Source organism: Bombina bombina, chromosome 6 (genome assembly GCF_027579735.1).
Source record: "Bombina bombina isolate aBomBom1 chromosome 6, aBomBom1.pri, whole genome shotgun sequence".
NCBI lineage: Eukaryota > Metazoa > Chordata > Amphibia > Anura > Bombinatoridae > Bombina > Bombina bombina.
This window is the reverse complement of record NC_069504.1, coordinates 791,634,484-791,654,554: the sequence shown is the minus strand read 5'-3', so window position 1 is coordinate 791,654,554 and position 20,071 is coordinate 791,634,484. Positions and strand designations below refer to the sequence as shown.

General features: G+C 42.9%; 1 protein-coding gene across 2 annotated transcripts in view; it reads left to right on the top strand.

Annotated features, from left to right (window-relative positions):
• Nucleotides 1-20,071, top strand: part of PPP2R2A (protein phosphatase 2 regulatory subunit Balpha) — a 138,228-nt gene that overhangs the window by 45,433 nt on the left and 72,724 nt on the right. For both annotated transcript variants that reach the window (XM_053718105.1, XM_053718106.1), the window contains exons 3-4: nucleotides 18,815-18,906; nucleotides 19,507-19,669. In XM_053718105.1, coding sequence (XP_053574080.1) covers nucleotides 18,815-18,906; nucleotides 19,507-19,669 — 255 coding nt within the window. The remainder of the gene's footprint in view (nucleotides 1-18,814; nucleotides 18,907-19,506; nucleotides 19,670-20,071) is intronic.

Below are 20,071 nucleotides of genomic sequence, written 5' to 3'. Positions count from 1 at the left end.
GAGTCTGACAGAGTAATTGACTCCTGTGTTTGTCAGGACCGCGTGGGTAGAACAGGCGGCTTAGACACTCTGCTGTTCGGCTGCTCGTTGGTCCCTGGGTCATAAGGAGCAGGTAGGCAGGAGGTGAATTTATTTTTTAAAGGTGTGACTGCTCCAAATTAGTTGACAGTCTTACTGGGATACGTTAATACACAACGTTTTTGTCTCCAAAGCCACAATTAGTAAAACATTTTAGTACAGTGTACTGAGCAAAACATTTTTACTTTTTATTTTTTAAAGGGGCAGTTCATTATATTTGCAACGGTCTGGTATATAAAGAGTGTATTACATAATAGAATAAAATTTTGTTTTCACAATGGATGATCTTAATGCCAGTACTTGTTCCATGTGTTTAAATGCCAATGTGGAACCCCCGGTTACTTTTTGCCCCGCATGCACTGAGAGGGCATTGCAATGTAGAGAGCAGATTTTCTTTAACAAAGATATATCTGAGGGTATGCCACTACTTTCTCCCCAAGCGTCACAGCCCTTAACGCCCACTCAAGCGACGCCATGTTTTTTAACTGCGTCCACTTCATTTACTCTGCAGGATATGGCTGCAGTTATGTCATCCTCTCTTACCAAAGTTTTATCTAAATTGCCGGTGTTGCAAGGCAAAAGCAGCAGGACATAAGCCCTTTTTGGCTCCTGCGACTTCTGATGCTTTGATGACTATCTCTGATGGGCCCTCCCAGGGATCTGATTTGGGGGGTAGGGAGATCCTGTCTGAGGGGGAATTATCTGACTCTGGGAGTGCGTTGCCTCAGACAGACTCGGACGTCATGTCCTTCAGATTTAAGCTTGAACACCTCCGCCTGTTACTTCGGGAGGTTTTAGTGACTCTGGACGACTGTGACTCTCTATTGTAGTGCAAAAATATAGAAATAGAAGGATGACTCCTCAGAGGTTGTAGTCCAAAATACATTTAATAGATACAGGTTCAGACAACAAAACCACAACGTTTCGGGGTCAATACCCCTTAGTCATGTGATGAAACATAACCTTAACACACCTGATTAAATAGGCTAACAAATTAACCCTTAATGCACTTTGCAACTTTACTTTAGCATAGCAATGTATTAACACTGACCCCTGCTGGCCAGGTGTGAAAATGGCATGTGTATTAAAAACAAAGTATCAGGAAGCCTCCAGCAAAATTATTTAAAGATACAAAACTATTTTTGTATATGGTCACACACACTATAATACATAAAAATGATATACAAAAATATATTAGGTATTAAACCGTTCTAACTTGCTATCTTGCCATCTAAACTAAAATGGAATTATAAATGGCAAATATATTGAAAAAATGGTAACTTTATATTAATTAACCTATTAATGGTATTTTTCCTAATATGGATTTAATGTAACCTATTATATACAAAAATGTGTTTCATTGTATATGTAAATACTACACAGTTCAAGAGCTGTCATGTTTTATTAAGAGTAGATGAGAGAGAAACAGAACCTAGAGTGAAAACTCATAGCACAATACCTCATCAATAACATTTCAGTAAAATATCTCAATAAAACACAGCCCAGTCAATCTCCCTGTTCATCCCATTCGGCTCCAGGGTATCTAATTTGAATATCCAATAAGATTCACGTTGTTTTAACATGACAGCTCTTGAACTGTGTAGTATTTATATATACAATGAAACACATTTCTGTATATAATAGGTTACATTAAATCCATCTTAGGTAAAATACCATTAATAGGTTAATTAATATAAAGTTACCATTTTTTCAATATATTTGCCATTTATAATTCCATTTTAGTTTAGATGGTCATCCTATATGCAAGATGGCAAGTTAGAACTGTTTAATAACGAATATATTTTTGTATATAATGTTTGTGTATTATAGTGTGTGTGACCATATACAACAATAGTTTTGTATCTTTAAATAATTTTGCTGGAGGCTTCCTGATACTTTGTTTTTAATACACATGCCATTTTCACACCTGGCCAGCAGGGGTCAGTGTTAATACATTGCCATGCTAAAGTAAAGTTGCAAAGTGCATTAAGGGTTAATTTGTTGACCTTAACACACCCGATTAAATAGGCTGTTTCATCACATGACTAAGGGGTATTGACCCCGAAACGTTGTGGTTTTGTTGTCTGAACCTGTATCTATTAAAAGTATTTTGGACTACAACCTCTGAGGAGTCATCCTTCTATTTCTATATTTTTGCACTATTATGTTGGAGTGTGGCAGTCACTTTAAAGGATTACACTCACCTCTTTGAGGATTTATGCTGTATGCTGGACTCTATTCTAACTCTCTATTGTAGTACCACCAGAGAAATTGTGTAAGATGCACAAATACTTAGAAGTTACTTCTTATGCTGATGTTTTTCCGGTTCCTAAGAGAATTTCGGAAATTGTTGAGCGGGAATGGGAAAGACCGGGTATCCCGTTCTCACCTTCCCCTAATTTTAAGAAAATGTACCCTATAGCTGACACCGTTCAGGACTCTTGGCAAACGATCCCTAAGGTGGAGGGAGCTATCTCTACCCTGGCTAAGCGTACAACTATCCCTATTGAGGACAGTTGTGCTTTCAAAGACCCTATGGATAAAAAGTTGAAGGGTCTTCTAAAAAAGCTATTTGTTCATCAAGGTTTTCTATTACAACCGACGACCTGCATTATACCAGTCACAACTGCGGCTGCCTTTTGGTTTGACGCCTTAGAGTCTCTTAAGACTGAGACTTCTTTAGAGGAGATAATGGATATAATTAAGGCCCTTAAGCTGGCTAATTCTTTTGTTACGGATGCCGCTTTTCATATCGCCAAATTGGCGGCTAAGAATGCAGGATTTTCCATTTTAGCGCGCAGAGCCTTATGGTTAAAATCTTGGTCTGCGGATGTGTCCTCTAAATCCAAGCTTTTGGCTATTCCTTTCAAAAGAAAGACCCTGTTCGGGCCTGATTTGAAAGAGATCATTTCTGACATTACGGGAGGTAAGGGTTACCTCCTCCCTCAAGATAAAACATCTAAGCATAGGGGAAGACAGAGTAATTTTCGTTCCTTTCATAATTTCAAAGGAGTCCCCCCCCTTCCTCTTCCACTAAACAGGAAGGGACTTATCCTCTAGCCAAGTCCACCTGGAGACCCAACCAGGCTTGGAACAAGGGTGAACAACCCAAGAAGCCCGCTGCTGCTCCCAAGACAGCATGAAGGGGTGGCCCCCGTTCCGGTACCGGATCTAGTAGGGGGCAGACTTTTTCTCTTTGTCCAGGTTTGGTTAAGAGACGTTCAGGTTCCCTGGACACTAGAAATCGTGTCTCAAGGGTATCAGTTGGAGTTCAAAAATTCCTTCCCAAGGGGAAGGTTTCTTCTTTCACGATTGTCTGTAGACCAGATAAAAAGAGAGGCGTTCTTACGTTGTGTAAAAGACCTCTCCATTATGGGAGTAATTCGTCCCGTTCCCTAACAGGGGCAGGGGTTTTACTCAAATCTTTTTACTGTTCCCAAAAATGAAGGAACGTTCCGTCCCATTTTAGATCTCAAGAGTCTAAACAAATTTCTCAGAGTTCCATCCTTAAAGATGGAAACTATTCGGACAATTCTTCCATTGATCCAGGAGGGTCAATATATGACTACTGTGGACTTAAGGGATGCATATCTTCATATTCCTATCCACAGAGATCATCAAAAGTTCCTGAGGTTTGCCTTTCTGGACAAACATTTTCAGTTCGTGGCTCTTCCTTTCGGGCTAGCCACGGCACCCAGGATCTTCACAAAGGTTCTAGGGTCTCTGCTGGCGGTTCTCAGGCCGCAGGGCATTGCAGTGGCGCCTTATCTGGACGATATTCTGATCCAGGCGTCGTCTTATCAGCTGACAGTCTCATACCGACATTGGGTGGAAGGTGAATCTAAAAAAGAGTTCACTAGTTCCACAGACAAGGGTTATTATTTTTAGGAACCCTAATAGATTCTATATCCATGAAAATCTTCTTCACGGAGGTCAGGAAGTTAAAGATTCTGAATACATGCCGATCCCTTCAGTCCAATCCTCGGCCATCAGTGGCTCAGTGCATGGAGGTAATTGGATTGATGGCGGCGGCAATGGACATCATTCCGTTTGCTTGTTTTCATCTCAGACCTCTACAACTGAGCATGCTCAGACAGTGGAATGGAGATTATGTGAATTTGTCTCCTCAAATAGATCTGGATCAGGAGACAAGGGACTCTCTTCTTTGGTGGTTGTCGCCGGATCCTCATGGGTGATAGTGACAACGGACGCCAGTCTACTAGGATGGGTGCAGTCTGGAATTCCCTGAAGGCTCAGGGTGTGTGGACTCGGTCGGAGTCTCTACTTCCAATCAATATTCTGGAATTGAGAGCAATATTCAGTGCGCTTCAGGCTTGGCCTCGGCCAAATTCATCCGATTTCAGTCGGACAACATCACGACTGTGGCTTATATCAATCATTAGGGAGGAACAAGGAGTTCCTTAGCGATGACAGAAGTATCCAAGATAATTCGGTGGGCGGAGGCTCACTCTTGTTATCTGTCAGCAATCAACATCCCAGGAGTGGACAACTGGGAAGTGGATTTTTTTTGAGCAGACAGACGTTTCATCCGGGGGAATGGGAACTCCATCCGGAGGTCTTTGCCACCCTGATTCTCAGATGGGGCAGACCGGACCTGGATCTTATGTCATCTCGTCAGAATGCCAAGCTCCCGAGATACGGATCCAGGTCCAGGGATGCCTTGGCAGTTCAACCTAGCTTATGTGTTTCCACCGTTTGCTCTCCTTCCCCGGGTGATTGCTCGGATCAAACAGGAGAGGGCTTCGGTGATTCTCATCGCTCCTGCGTGGCCTCGCAGGACTTGGTATGCCGATCTGGTGGACATGTCCTCTCTGTCACCGTGGAAGCTTCCATTGAGGCAGGACCTTCTCATTCAGGGACCCTTCCATCATCCGAATCTGGTTTCTCTGCAGCTGACTGCTTGGAGATTGAACGCTTGATTTTATTTAAGTGAGGGTTCTCTGATTCGGTCATTGATACCTTGATCCAGGCACGTAAGCCTGTTACTAGAAAGATTTACCATAAGATTTGGCGTAAATATCTTTATTGGTGCGAATCCAAGGGTTACTCATGGAGTAAGATTAGGATTCCTAGGATTTTATCTTTTCTCCTAGAAGGATTGGAGAAAGGGTTATAAGCAAGTTCCTTAAAGGGACAGATTTCTGCTTTATCTATTTTGCTACACAAACGTCTGGCAGATATTCCGTATGTTCAATCTTTTTGTCAGGCTCTGACTAGAATCAGGCCTGTGTTTAGACCTATTGCTCCTCCGTGGAGTTTGAATTTAGTTCTTAAGGTTCTTCAAGGAGTTCCGTTTGAACCTATGCATTCCATAGATATTAAATTGTTATCTTGGAAAGTTTTATTTTTGGTTGCTATTTCTTCTGCTCGCAGAGTTTCTGAGCTTTCGGCTTTACAATGTGATTCTTCTTACCTTATTTTTCATTCCGATAAGGTAGTGTTACGTATCAAACCGGGTTTTCTTCCTAAGGTTGTTTCCGTCAAAAATATTAATCAGGAAATTATTGTTCCTTCCTTGTGTCCTAATCCTTCTAAGGAGGAGCGTCTGTTACACAACTTGGACGTGGTCCGTGCCCTGAAGTTTTACTTGCAGATGACTAAAGAATTTCATCAATCATCTTCATTATTTGTTGTCTTTTCCGTGAAACGTAGGGGTCAGAAAGCTACGGCTACCTCTCTCTCTTTCTGGCTGAAGAGTATCATCCGTTTTGCATATGAGACTGCTGGACAGCAGCCTCCTGAAAGAGTCAGGGCTCATTCTACTAGGGCTGTGGCTTCCTCATGGGCATTTAAAAATGATGCTTCTGTTGAACAGATTTGCAAGGCTGCAACTTGGTCGTCTCTTCACACTTTTTACAAATTTGATACTTTTTGCCTCGTCCGAGGCTGTTTTTGGGAGAAAGGTTCTTCAAGCAGTGGTGCCTTCTGTTTAGGTTCCTGTCTTGTCCCTCCCTTTCATCCGTGTCCTATAGCTTTGGTATTGTATCCCATAAGTAAGGATGAAATCCGTGGGCTTGTCATATCTTGTACAAGAAAAGGAAATTTATGCTTACGTGATAAATTAATTTCTTTTACGATATGACGAGTCCACGGCCCACCCTGCCGTTTCTAAGACAGGTCTTTATTTTTGTTAAACTTCAGTCACCTCGCACCTTGGCTTTTCCTTTCTCTTCCTAACTTCGGTCGAATGACTGGAGTGTGAGGGAAGGGTAGAGCTATATATACTGCTCTGCTGTGGTGCTCTTTGCCTCCTCCTGCTGACCAGGAGGCGATATCCCATAAGTAAGGATGAAATCCGTGCACTCGTCATATCGTAAAAGAATTACATTTATCAGGTAAGCATAAATTTCCCTTTTTTTTTTTTTTTTGGTACTTTTTAAAGGGACAGTCTAGTCAAAATTAAACCTTCATTATTCAGATGGGACATGTAATTTTAATCAACTTTGCAATTTACTTTTATCATCAAATTTGCTTTTCTCTTGTAAGGTGTATCCAGTCCACGGGTTCATCCATTATTTGTGGGATATTCTCCTTCCCAACAGGAAGTTGCAAGAGGACACCCACAGCAGAGCTGTCTATATAGCACCACCCCTAACTGCCACCCCCAGTCATTCCCTTGCAACTCTCGACAAGAAAGGAAGTATCAAGAGATATGTGGTGACTTAGTGTAGTTTTACCTTCAATCAAGAGTTTGTTATTTTTAAACGGTACCGGCGTTGTACTGTTTTACTCTCAGGCAGAAATTAGAAGAAGAATTCTGCCTGGAGGTTTGATGATCTTAGTGGTTTGTATCTAAGGTCCATTGCTGTTCTCACACATAACTGAAGAATATGGGAAAACTTCAGTAGGGGGAACGGTCTGCAGCTTACCTGCTTTGAGGTATGTTCTGTATTTTTATTTCTAGAGAGATGAATAAGTTCTAGAAAATGCTGACAGAGCCTTGTGTATTTGAGGTAAGCCTGATGCAGTGATTTAACAGCGACTGGGATCATGCTTACAAAACAGGGTAATACTCATGTTAATACTCTTATTACTTAGTGACAAAACGTTTACATGATTTCATAAATAGGACGTTTTTTTCTCTGAGGGAGATGTCTTTATTTGGGGCCTAGTTTCCACATGGCTAGTCAGATACTCCTAGGAGTATTTTCTTAAGGCCCCTCTGGCATCCAGAACATGGTGGGAGGGGCCTGTTTTAGTGCTCTAACTACGCAGTTTTAATTCAGACTGAGACATCCAGCTTCCCTAGAGGAGTCCTCTGGCATCTGAGGACCATTTCAAAGGGGTTATTTCTGCACAAAATCGTTTTTGAGGGCAGGTAGGAGCCTCAGCAGAGCTGTGGCAAGGTGCTCAATTGACTTAACGTTTTTTAACGTTTTTCAATCCGATTTGGGGCCTAAGGGGTTAATCATCCATTTGCAAGTGGGTGCAATGTTGCTTTAGTCCCTTACACACAGTAAAAATTTCAAAGACTTTACTGTATTTTTACACTGTTTTGCAGTTTAAGTGCTAGTTTTTTTCTCTTAAAGGCACAGTAACGTTTTTGTTTAATTGCTGTTTCACCTTTATTAAAGTGTTTTCCAAGCTTGCTTGTCTCATTACTAGTCTGTTAAACATGTCTGACATAGAGGAAACTCCTTGTTCAATATGTTTGGAAGCCATGGTGGAACCCCCTCTTAGAATGTGTACCAAATGTACTGATATTTCTATAAACTATAAAGACCATATTATGGCGCTTAAAGATTTATCTCCAGGGGATTCTATGACTGAAAAGAGGGAGATTATGCCATCTAGCTCTCCCCATGTGTCAGAACCTATAACTCACGCTCAAGTGACGCCAAGTACATCTAGCGCGTCTAATTCTTTTACCTTACAGGACATGGCGGCAGTTATGAATGCTACCCTCTCAGAGGTATTCTCCAAACTGCCAGGGTTACAAGGAAAGCGAGACAGCTCTGGGGCTAGAACTAATACAGAGCTTTCTGACGCTTTAATGCCTGTGTCCGATATACCCTCACAATGCTCAGAAGCCGAGGCAGGTGAGCTTCTATCTGTGGGTGACATTTCAGATTCAGGGAAGGCGTTACTTCATTCTGATTCTGAAATGACAGCGTTTAAATTTAAGCTTGAACACCTCCGCTTATTGCTTAGGGAGGTTTTAACGACTCTGGATGACTGTGACCCCATTGTGGTTCTAGAGAAATTGTGTAAAATGGACAAATACTTTGCAGTGCCTGTTTACACTGATGTTTTTCCAGTCCCTAAGAGGTTTTCGGCAATTATTACTAAGGAATGGGATAGACCAGGTGTGCCATTCTCTCACCCTCCTGCTTTCAAAAAGATGTTTCCCATAGATGCCGCCATACGGGACTCGTGGCAGACGGTTCTTAAGGTGGAGGGAGCAGTCTCTACCCTAGCTAAGCGTACAACTATCCCCGTCGAGGACAGTTGTGCTTTCCTAGATCCTATGGATAAAAAATTGGAGGGTCTCCTTAATAAAATATTTATACATCAAGGTTTTATTCTCCAGCCTCTTGCATGCATTGCCCCAGTTACTGCTGCAGCGGCTTTTTGGTTTGAGTCTCTTGAGGAGGCTCTACAGGTGGAGACCCCGCTAGACGATATTCTAGACAGGATTTAAGCTCTTAAGTTAGCTAACTCCTTTATTTCTGACCCATTTTTCATTTAGCCAAGCTAACGGCTAAGAATTCAGGTTTTGCCATTTTGGCACGTAGGGCGCTATGGCTTAAGTCCTGGTCAGCAGACGTTACTTCAAAGTCTAAGCTTCTTATCCCCTTCAAGGGACAGACCCTATTCGGGCCTGGTCTGAAGGAGATAATTTCTGATATTACTGGAGGAAAAGGTCATGCCCTTCCTCAGGATAGGTCCAATAAGTTAAGGACCAAACAGAATAATTTTCGTTCCTTTCGAAATTTCAAGAGTGGCGCAGCTTCAGTTTCCTCTAATGCAAAACAAGAGGGGAATTTCGCCCCAGTCTGGAGACCTAACCAGGCTTGGAACAAGGGGAAACAGGCCAAGAAACCTGCGGCTGCCTTTAAGGCAGCATGAAGGAGTAGCCCCCGATCCGGGACCGGTTCTAGTAGGGGGCAGACTTTCCCTCTTCGCCCAGGCTTGGGCAAGAGACATCCAGGATCCCTGGGCTCTGGAGATTGTTTCCCAGGGATATCTTCTGGACTTCAAAGCTTCATCTCCCAAGGGGAGATTTCATCTCTCACAATTATCTGTAAACCAGATAAAGAGAGAGGCATTTTTACGTTGTGTTCAAGACCTACTGGTTATGGGAGTGATCCACCCAGTTCCAAGGGAGGAACAGGGGCAGGGTTTCTATTCAAATCTGTTTATAGTTCCCAAAAAAAGAGGGAACTTTCAGACCAATCTTGGATCTCAAGATCCTAAACAAATTTCTCAGGGTCCCATCCTTCAAGATGGAGAATATCCGAACCATCCTCCCTATGATCCAGGAGGGTCAATATATGACTACAGTGGACTTAAAGGATGCTTATCTCCACATTCCGATTCACAAAGATCATCATCAGTTCCTCAGGTTCGCCTTCCTAGACAGGCATTACCAGTTTGTGGCTCTTCCCTTCGGGTTAGCCACGGCACCAAGAATCTTTACGAAGGTTCTAGGGTCCCTACTGGCGGTACTAAGACCACGGGGCATAGCAGTGGCTCCTTACCTAGACGACATTCTGATACAGGCGTCGAGTCTTCAAATCGCCAAGTCCCATACGGACATTGTTCTGGCCTTTCTGAGGTCTCACGGGTAGAAGGTGAATGAAGAAAAGAGTTCTCTCTCCCTTCTCACAAGAGTTTCCTTCCTAGGAACACTGATAGATTCAGTAGAAATGAAAATGTTTCTGACAGAGGTCAGATTATCAAAGCTTCTAACTTCCTGCCGTGCTCTTCATTCCACTTCTCGGCCGTCAGTGGCTCAGTGTATGGAAGTAATCGGCCTAATGGTAGCGGCAATGGACATAGTTCCGTTTGCCCGCCTACATCTCAGACCACTGCAACTTTGCATGCTCAATCAGTGGAATGGGGACTACACAGATTTGTCCCCTCTGCTAAATCTGGATCAAGAGACCAGGGATTCTCTTCTCTGGTGGTTATCTCGGGTCCATCTGTCCAGGGGAATGAGTTTCCGCAGGCCAGAGTGGACTATAGTGACGACAGATGCCAGCCTTCTTGGCTGGGGCGCGGTCATGGACTCAGGAGGAAGCCCTCCTTCCGATAAACATTCTGGAACTGAGAGCGATATTCAATGCTCTTCAGGCTTGGCCTCAACTAGCTGCGGTCAGGTTCATCAGATTTCAGTCGGACAATATCACGACTGTAGCCTATATCAACCATCAGGGGGTTCACTCTTGCCATCTCTCAGCTATCCATATCCCAGGAGTAGAGAACTGGGTGGCGGATTTTCTAAGTCGGCAGACTTTTAATCCGGGGGAGTGGGAGCTGAATCCGGAGGTATTTGCCCAGCTGATTCAACTATGGGGCAAACCAGAACTGGATCTGATGGAGTCTCGTCAGAACGCCAAGCTTCCTTGTTACGGGTCCAGGTCAAGGAATCCCTAGGCAGCGCTGATAGATGCTCTAGCAGCGCCCTTGTCCTTCAGCCTGGCTTATGTGTTCCCACCATTTCCTCTCCTCCCTCGTCTGATTGTCGAGATCAAGCAGGAGAGAGCTTCAGTGATTTTGATAGCACCTGCGTGACCACGCAGGACTTGGTATGCAGATCTGGTGGACATGTCATCCCTTCCACCATGGTCTCTGCCGCTGAGGCAGAACCTTCTACTCCAAGGTCCATTCAAACATCCAAATCTAATTTCTCCAACATAGGTGTGTCCGGTCCACGGCGTCATCCTTACTTGTGGGATATTCTCCTCCCCAACAGGAAATGGCAAAGAGCCCAGCAAAGCTGGTCACATGATCCCTCCTAGGCTCCGCCTACCCTAGTCATTCTGTTTGCCGTTGTACAGGCAACATCTCCACGGAGATGGCTTAGAGTTTTTTAGTGTTTAACTGTAGTTTTTATTATTCAATCAAGAGTTTGTTATTTTGAAATAGTGCTGGTATGTACTATTTACTCAGAAACAGAAAAGAGATGAAGATTTCTGTTTGTATGAGGAAAATGATTTTAGCAACCGTCACTAAAATCCATGGCTGTTCCACACAGGACTGTTGAGAGCAATTAACTTCAGTTGGGGGAACAGTGTGCAGTCTCTTGCTGCTTGAGGTATGACACATTCTAACAAGACGATGTAATGCTGGAAGCTGTCATTTTCCCTATGGGATCCGGTAAGCCATGTTTATTGCGATCGTAAATAAGGGCTTCACAAGGGCTTATTAAAACTGTAGACTTTTTTTGGGCTAAATCGATTCATTATTAACACATATTTAGCCTTGAGGAATCATTTTATCTGGGTATTTTGATATAATAATATCGGCAGGCACTGGTTTAGACACCTTATTCTTTAGGGGCTTCCCCAAAGCATAAGCAGAGCCTCATTTTCGCGCCGGTGTTGCGCACTTGTTTTTGAGAGGCATGGCATGCAGTCGCATGTGAGAGGAGCTCTGATACTTAGAAAAGACTTTCTGAAGGCGTCATTTGGTATCGTATTCCCCTTTGGGCTTGGTTGGGTCTCAGCAAAGCAGATACCAGGGACTGTAAAGGGGTTAAAGTTCAAAACGGCTCCGGTTCCGTTATTTTAAGGGTTAAAGCTTCCAAATTTGGTGTGCAATACTTTTAAGGCTTTAAGACACTGTGGTGAAAATTTGGTGAATTTTGAACAATTCCTTCATGTTTTTTCGCAATTGCAGTAATAAAGTGTGTTCAGTTTAAAATTTAAAGTGACAGTAACGGTTTTATTTTAAAACGTTTTTTGTACTTTGTTATCAAGTTTATGCCTGTTTAACATGTCTGAACTACCAGATAGACTGTGTTCTGAATGTGGGGAAGCCAGAATTCCTATTCATTTAAATAAATGTGATTTATGTGATAATGACAATGATGCCCAAGATGATTCCTCAAGTGAGGGGAGTAAGCATGGTACTGCATCATTCCCTCCTTCGTCTACACGAGTCTTGCCCACTCAGGAGGCCCCTAGTACATCTAGCGCGCCAATACTCCTTACTATGCAACAATTAACGGCTGTAATGGATAATTCTGTCAAAAACATTTTAGCCAAAATGAACACTTATCAGCGTAAGCGCGGCTGCTCTGTTTTAGATTCTGAAGAGCATGACGACGCTGATAATAATATTTCTGAAGGGCCCCTAACCCAGTCTGATGGGGCCAGGGAGGTTTTGTCTGAGGGAGAAATTACTGATTCAGGGAACATTTCTCAACAGGCTGAACCTGATGTGATTGCATTTAAATTTAAGTTGGAACATCTCCGCATTCTGCTTAAGGAGGTATTATCCACTCTGGATGATTGTGACAAGTTGGTCATCCCAGAGAAACTTTGTAAAATGGACAAGTTCCTAGAGGTGCCGGGGCTCCCAGAAGCTTTTCCTATACCCAAGCGGGTGGCGGACATTGTTAATAAAGAATGGGAAAGGCCCGGTATTCCTTTCGTCCCTCCCCCCATATTTAAAAAATTGTTTCCTATGGTCGACCCCAGAAAGGACTTATGGCAGACAGTCCCCAAGGTCGAGGGAGCGGTTTCCACTTTAAACAAACGCACCACTATACCCATAGAGGATAGTTGTGCTTTCAAAGATCCTATGGATAAAAAATTAGAAGGTTTGCTTAAAAAAATGTTTGTTCAGCAAGGTTACCTTCTACAACCAATTTCATGCATTGTCCCTGTCGCTACAGCCGCATGTTTCTGGTTCGATGATCTGATAAGAGCGGTCGATAGTGATTCTCCTCCTTTGGAGGAGATTATGGACAGAATCAATGCTCTCAAATTGGCTAATTCTTTCACCCTAGACGCCACTTTGCAATTGGCTAGGTTAGCGGCTAAGAATTCTGGGTTTGCTATTGTGGCGCGCAGAGCGCTTTGGTTGAAATCTTGGTCGGCTGATGCGTCTTCCAAGAACAAGCTACTTAACATTCCTTTCAAGGGGAAAACGCTGTTTGGCCCTGACTTGAAAGAGATTATCTCTGATATCACTGGGGGTAAGGGCCACGCCCTTCCTCAGGATCGGCCTTTCAAGGCAAAAAATAAACCTAATTTTCGTCCCTTTTGTAGAAACTGACCAGCCCAAGGTGCTACGTCCTCTAAGCAAGAGGGTAATACTTCTCAAGCCAAGCCAGCTTGGAGACCAATGCAAGGCTGGAACAAGGGAAAGCAGGCCAAGAAACCTGCCACTGCTACCAAGACAGCATGAAATGTTGGCCCCCGATCCGGAACCGGATCTGGTGGGGGGCAGACTCTCTCTCTTCGCTCAGGCTTGGGCAAGAGATGTTCTGGATCCTTGGGCGCTAGAAATAGTCTCCCAAGGTTATCTTCTGGAATTCAAGGGACTTCCCCCAAGGGGGAGGTTCCACAGGTCTCAGTTGTCTTCAGACCACATAAAAAGACAGGCATTCTTACATTGTGTAGAAGACCTGTTAAAAATGGGAGTGATTCATCCTGTTCCATTAAGAGAACAAGGGATGGGGTTCTACTCCAATCTGTTCATAAAAAAGAGGGAACGTTCAGACCAATCTTAGATCTCAAGATCTTAAACAAGTTTCTCAAGGTTCCATCGTTCAAGATGGAAACCATTCGAACTATTCTTCCTTCCATCCAGGAAGGTCAATTCATGACCACGGTGGATTTAAAGGATGCGTATCTACATATTCCTATCCACAAGGAACATCATCGGTTCCTAAGGTTCGCATTCCTGGACAAACATTACCAGTTCGTGGCGCTTCCTTTCGGATTAGCCACTGCTCCAAGGATTTTCACAAAGGTACTAGGGTCCCTTCTAGCTGTGCTAAGACCAAGGGGCATTGCTGTAGTACCTTACTTGGACGACATTCTGATTCAAGCGTCGTCCCTTCCTCAAGCAAAGGCTCACACGGACATTGTCCTGGCCTTTCTCAGATCTCACGGATGGAAAGTGAACGTGGAAAAGAGTTCTCTATCCCCGTCAACTAGGGTTCCCTTCTTGGGAACAATAATAGACTCCTTAGAAATGAGGATTTTTCTGACAGAGGCCAGAAAAACAAAGCTTCTAGACTCTTGTCGGATACTTCATTCCGTTCCTCTTCCTTCCATAGCTCAGTGCATGGAAGTGATCGGGTTGATGGTAGCGGCAATGGACATAGTTCCTTTTGCGCGCATTCATCTAAGACCATTACAACTGTGCATGCTCAGTCAGGGGAATGGGGACTATACAGACTTGTCTCCGAAGATACAAGTAAATCAGAGGACCAGAGACTCACTCCGTTGGTGGCTGTCCCTGGACAACCTGTCACAAGGGATGACATTCCGCAGACCAGAGTGGGTCATTGTCACGACCGACGCCAGTCTGATGGGCTGGGGCGCGGTCTGGGGATCCCTGAAAGCTCAGGGTCTTTGGTCTCGGGAAGAATCTCTTCTACCGATAAATATTCTGGAACTGAGAGCGATATTCAATGCTCTCAAGGCTTGGCCTCAGCTAGCGAGGGCCAAGTTCATACGGTTTCAATCAGACAACATGACAACTGTTGCGTACATCAACCATCAGGGGGGAACAAGGAGTTCCCTAGCGATGGAAGAAGTGACCAAAATCATTCTATGGGCGGAGTCTCACTCCTGCCACCTGTCTGCTATCCACATCCCAGGAGTGGAAAATTGGGAAGCGGATTTTCTGAGTCGTCAGACATTGCATCCGGGGGAGTGGGAACTCCATCCGGAAATCTTTGCCCAAGTCACTCAGCTGTGGGGCATTCCAGACATGGATCTGATGGCCTCTCGTCAGAACTTCAAAGTTCCTTGCTACGGGTCCAGATCCAGGGATCCCAAGGCGGCTCTAGTGGATGCACTAGTAGCACCTTGGACCTTCAAACTAGCTTATGTGTTCCCGCCGTTTCCTCTCATCCCCAGGCTGGTAGCCAGGATCAATCAGGAGAGGGCGTCGGTGATCTTGATAGCTCCTGCGTGGCCACGCAGGACTTGGTATGCAGATCTGGTGAATATGTCATCGGCTCCACCTTGGAAGCTACCTTTGAGACGAGACCTTCTTGTTCAGGGTCCGTTCGAACATCCGAATCTGGTTTCACTCCAGCTGACTGCTTGGAGATTGAACGCTTGATTTTATCGAAGCGAGGGTTCTCAGATTCTGTTATTGATACTCTTGTTCAGGCCAGAAAGCCTGTAACTAGAAAGATTTACCACAAAATTTGGAAAAAATATATCTGTTGGTGTGAATCTAAAGGATTCTCTTGGGACAAGGTTAAGATTCCTAGGATTCTATCCTTCCTTCAAGAAGGATTGGAAAAAGGATTATCTGCAAGTTCCCTGAAGGGACAGATTTCTGCCTTGTCGGTGTTACTTCACAAAAAACTGGCTGCTGTGCCAGATGTTCAAGCCTTTGTTCAGGCTCTGGTTAGAATTAAGCCTGTTTACAAACCTTTGACTCCTCCTTGGAGTCTCAATTTAGTTCTTTCAGTTCTTCAGGGGGTTCCGTTTGAACCCTTGCATTCCGTTGATATTAAGTTATTATCTTGGAAAGTTTTGTTTTTAGTTGCAATTTCTTCTGCTAGAAGAGTTTCAGAATTATCTGCTCTGCAGTGTTCTCCTCCTTATCTGGTGTTCCATGCAGATAAGGTGGTTTTACGTACTAAACCTGGTTTTCTTCCAAAGGTTGTTTCTAACAAAAACATTAACCAGGAGATTATCGTGCCTTCTCTGTGTCCGAAACCAGTTTCAAAGAAGGAACGTTTGTTGCACAATTTGGATGTTGTTCGCGCTCTAAAATTCTATTTAGATGCTACAAAGGATTTTAGACAAACATCTTCCTTGTTTGTTGTTTATTCTGGTAAAAGGAGAGGTCAAAAAGCAACTTCTACCTCTCTCTCTTTTTGGATTAAGAGCATCATCAGATTGGCTTACGAGACTGCCGGACGGCAGCCTCCCGAAAGAATCACAGCTCATTCCACTAGGGCTGTGGCTTCCACATGGGCCTTCAAGAACGAGGCTTCTGTTGATCAGATATGTAGGGCAGCGACTTGGTCTTCACTGCACACTTTTACCAAATTTTACAAGTTTGATACTTTTGCTTCTTCTGAGGCTATTTTTGGGAGAAAGGTTTTGCAAGCCGTGGTGCCTTCCATTTAGGTGACCCGTGGTGCCTTCCATTTAGGTGACCTGATTTGCTCCCTCCCTTCATCCGTGTCCTAAAGCTTTGGTATTGGTTCCCACAAGTAAGGATGACGCCGTGGACCGGACACACCTATGTTGGAGAAAACAGAATTTATGTTTACCTGATAAATTACTTTCTCCAACGGTGTGTCCGGTCCACGGCCCGCCCTGGTTTTTTTAATCAGGTCTGATAATTTATTTTCTTTAACTACAGTCACCACGGTACCATATGGTTTCTCCTATGCAAATATTCCTCCTTAACGTCGGTCGAATGACTGGGGTAGGCGGAGCCTAGGAGGGATCATGTGACCAGCTTTGCTGGGCTCTTTGCCATTTCCTGTTGGGGAGGAGAATATCCCACAAGTAAGGATGACGCCGTGGACCGGACACACCGTTGGAGAAAGTAATTTATCAGGTAAACATAAATTCTGTTTTCTCTGCGGCTGACTGCTTGGAGATTGAACGCTTGATTTTGTCAAAATGTGGTTTCTCAGAGTCGGTCATTGATACCTTTTTAATTCAGGCTCGAAAGCCTGTCTCCAGGAAAATCTATCATAAGATATGGTGTAAATATCTTCATTGGTGTGAATCCAAGGGTTACTCATGGAGTAAAGTCAGGATTCCTAGGATATTATCCTTTCTCCAAGAAGGATTGGAGAAGGGATTGTCAGCTAGTTCCTTAAAGGGACAGATTTCTGCTCTGTCTATTCTTCTACACAAGCTTCTGGCACATGTTCCAGACGTTCAGGCTTTTTGTCAGGCTTTAGTTAGAATCAAGCCTGTGTTTAAACCTGTTGCTCCACCATGGAGTTTAAATTTAGTTCTTAAAGTTCTTCAAGGGGTTCCGTTTGAACCTTTGCATTCCATAGATATCAAGCTTTTATCTTGAAAAGTTCTGTTTTTGGTAGCTATCTCTTCGGCTCGTAGAGTTTGAGTTATCTGCCTTACAGTGTGATTCCCCTTATCTGATCTTCCATGCAGATAAGGTAGTTTTGCGTACCAAACCTGGGTTTCTTCCTAAGGTGGTATCTAATAAGAATATCAATCAGGAGATTGTTGTTCCGTCACTGTGTCCTAATCCTTCTTCAAAGAAGGAACGTCTATTACACAATCTTGACGTGGTTCGTGCTTTAAAGTTTTATTTACAAGCTACTAAGGATTTTTGTCAAACATCTGCATTGTTTGTCGTCTACTCTGGACAGAGGAGAGGCCAAAAGGCTTCGGCATCTTCTCTTTCTTTTTGGCTGAGAAGCATAATCCGTTTAGCTTATGAGACTGCTAGCCAGCAGCCTCCTGAAAGAATTACAGCTCATTCCACTAGAGCGGTAGCTTCCATGTGGGCTTTTAAAAATGAGGCCTCTGTTGAACAGATTTGTAAGGCGGCGACTTTGTCTTCGCTTCATACTTTTTCTACATTCTACAAATTTTATACTTTTTGCTTCCTCGGAGGCTATTTTTGGGAGAAAGGTCTTGCAGGTATTGGTGCCTTCCAATTAAGTTCCTGCCTTGTCCCTCCCTTCATCCGTGTCCTAAAGCTTTGGTATTGGTATCCCACAAGTAATGGATGAACCCGTGGACTGGATACACCTTACAAGAGAAAACAAAATTTATGCTTACTTGATAAATTTCTTTCTCTTGTGGTGTATCCAGTCAACGGCCCGCCCTGTCACTTTAAGGCAGGTGTTTTTTATTTTTAAACTACAGTCACCACTGCACCCTATAGTTTCTCCTTTTTCTTGCTTGTCTTCGGTCGAATGACTGGGGGTGGCAGTTAGGGGAGGAGCTATATAGACAGCCCTGCTGTGGGTGTCCTCTTGCAACTTCCTGTTGGGAAGGAGAATATCCCACAAGTAATGGATGAACCCGTGGACTGGATACATCACAAGAGAGAGAAATTTATCAGGTAAGCATAAATTTTGTTTTTTTTCTCTTGGTATTCTTAGTTGAAACTAAACCTAGGCTGACTCATATGCTAATTTCTAAGCCCTTGAAGGCTGCCTCTTATCACATGCTTTTTAAATTCCTTTTCAACACAGAGACTTAAAGTACACATGGGCCATATAGATAACAACACGGTGTTCTGGCACAGGGAGTTATTTAAGATTTAGCACAACACAATGCTAAATGCAAGATGATAGATAATAAACAGTCACAGTCATGTGATCAGGGGGCTGTCAGTAGATGCTTAGATACAAGGTAATACACAGAGGTAAAAAGTATATTATTATAACTGTGTTGGTTATGCAAAACTGGGCAATGGGTAATAAAGGGATTATCTATCTTTTAAAACAATAACAATTCTATTGTAGACTGTCCCTTTTTAATCCTGGTGATTTGTAAAGCCCTTCTGTATGACGTTTAGCTTAACTGCTAACACCTGTCTTGTGTCTTACTCAAGTTTTTGTTTCTTGCAGCTGATATAATTTCTACAGTAGAATTTAATCATTCTGGAGAGTTACTAGCGACAGGAGATAAAGGAGGGCGAGTAGTCATCTTTCAACAAGAGGTTAGTACTGGTCTAACATTTTATTTTTTTGTTTCCCCCACCCCCTTCCAGATGCTGAGGGAAAAAATGTAGGGAATTTGAGCAGAATTGTAGGAATCTATTCTTTATAATATTTCAACTTACATACTTTTCATTTATACGCTAAAACAAGTCTTGTTTCCATACTATTATTGCCTGTTTTATGTCTTTTTTGAATTGTCCTCAGCAGAACAGATAAGAGAAAAACCTAGGTTTCAACATGACCCTGCCCTTTACCCTATAGAAACTAAAGTAATTTATAGAAACTAAATTTTAAACTTAAATGTAATTTTTAAGCAACAAATATAAATACAAAATGTATATCTTATTATCTACTTATTATTGTCTGACTAATCTTTGCTTTTTAATACATTGTCCAGCATTTATTTACCGTTTTAATGTCCCTTTTATTGAAAACTGACTACCTAAATTTTCACCTTCTGTGGAACATAGAGATTAAACCAAAGCAAACTAAGAGACTAGCAAAAACGTAGGATATTATGAAGCCAACTGCTGCCATCTAGTGGAATGTTAATGAGCAACCAGCTTGCAAGGGTGTAGAACGTCTTGTTTCATTTGCAGAGTAAGAGCCCTTATCACAGAGGAGAGTATAGTGTGTATAGCACCTTCCAGAGCCACGAACCTGAGTTTGACTACTTGAAGAGCTTAGAAATTGAAGAGAAGATCAACAAGATCCGATGGCTACCACAAAAAAATGCAGCTCAGTTCCTGTTGTCTACTAATGGTGAGCTCTGATTGTTTAACGATTCGCTCCTATAGAGGATGATTAAAAATCTAGCTGCTGAATACTGCAATACCAGCTTCTGTTATGCATTGCTGTCATTGGTTTGTAAACCCACAGTGGGCCTTCCTGCTTCTTTTCTCTCCCTTTTTTTTCATGCTATTTTCATATTGTGTGTTTTTGTTTTGTAAACTTTTTTTTTTATATATATATTTACTAAGCTCCAACTTTCTGCTCAACACTGACAGATGTTCTATCATTGCACAGTAGAATAATTAAGACATTTACTTGAGTCATAACCGGTAAAGGATGCTGGTTGTGAGTCGCTATTAGTTGTAAACTTCATCTGTATGAGATGGGTCAACAGGATAGATGCACTTCTGTTAGAATGTAAGATCACAAGTT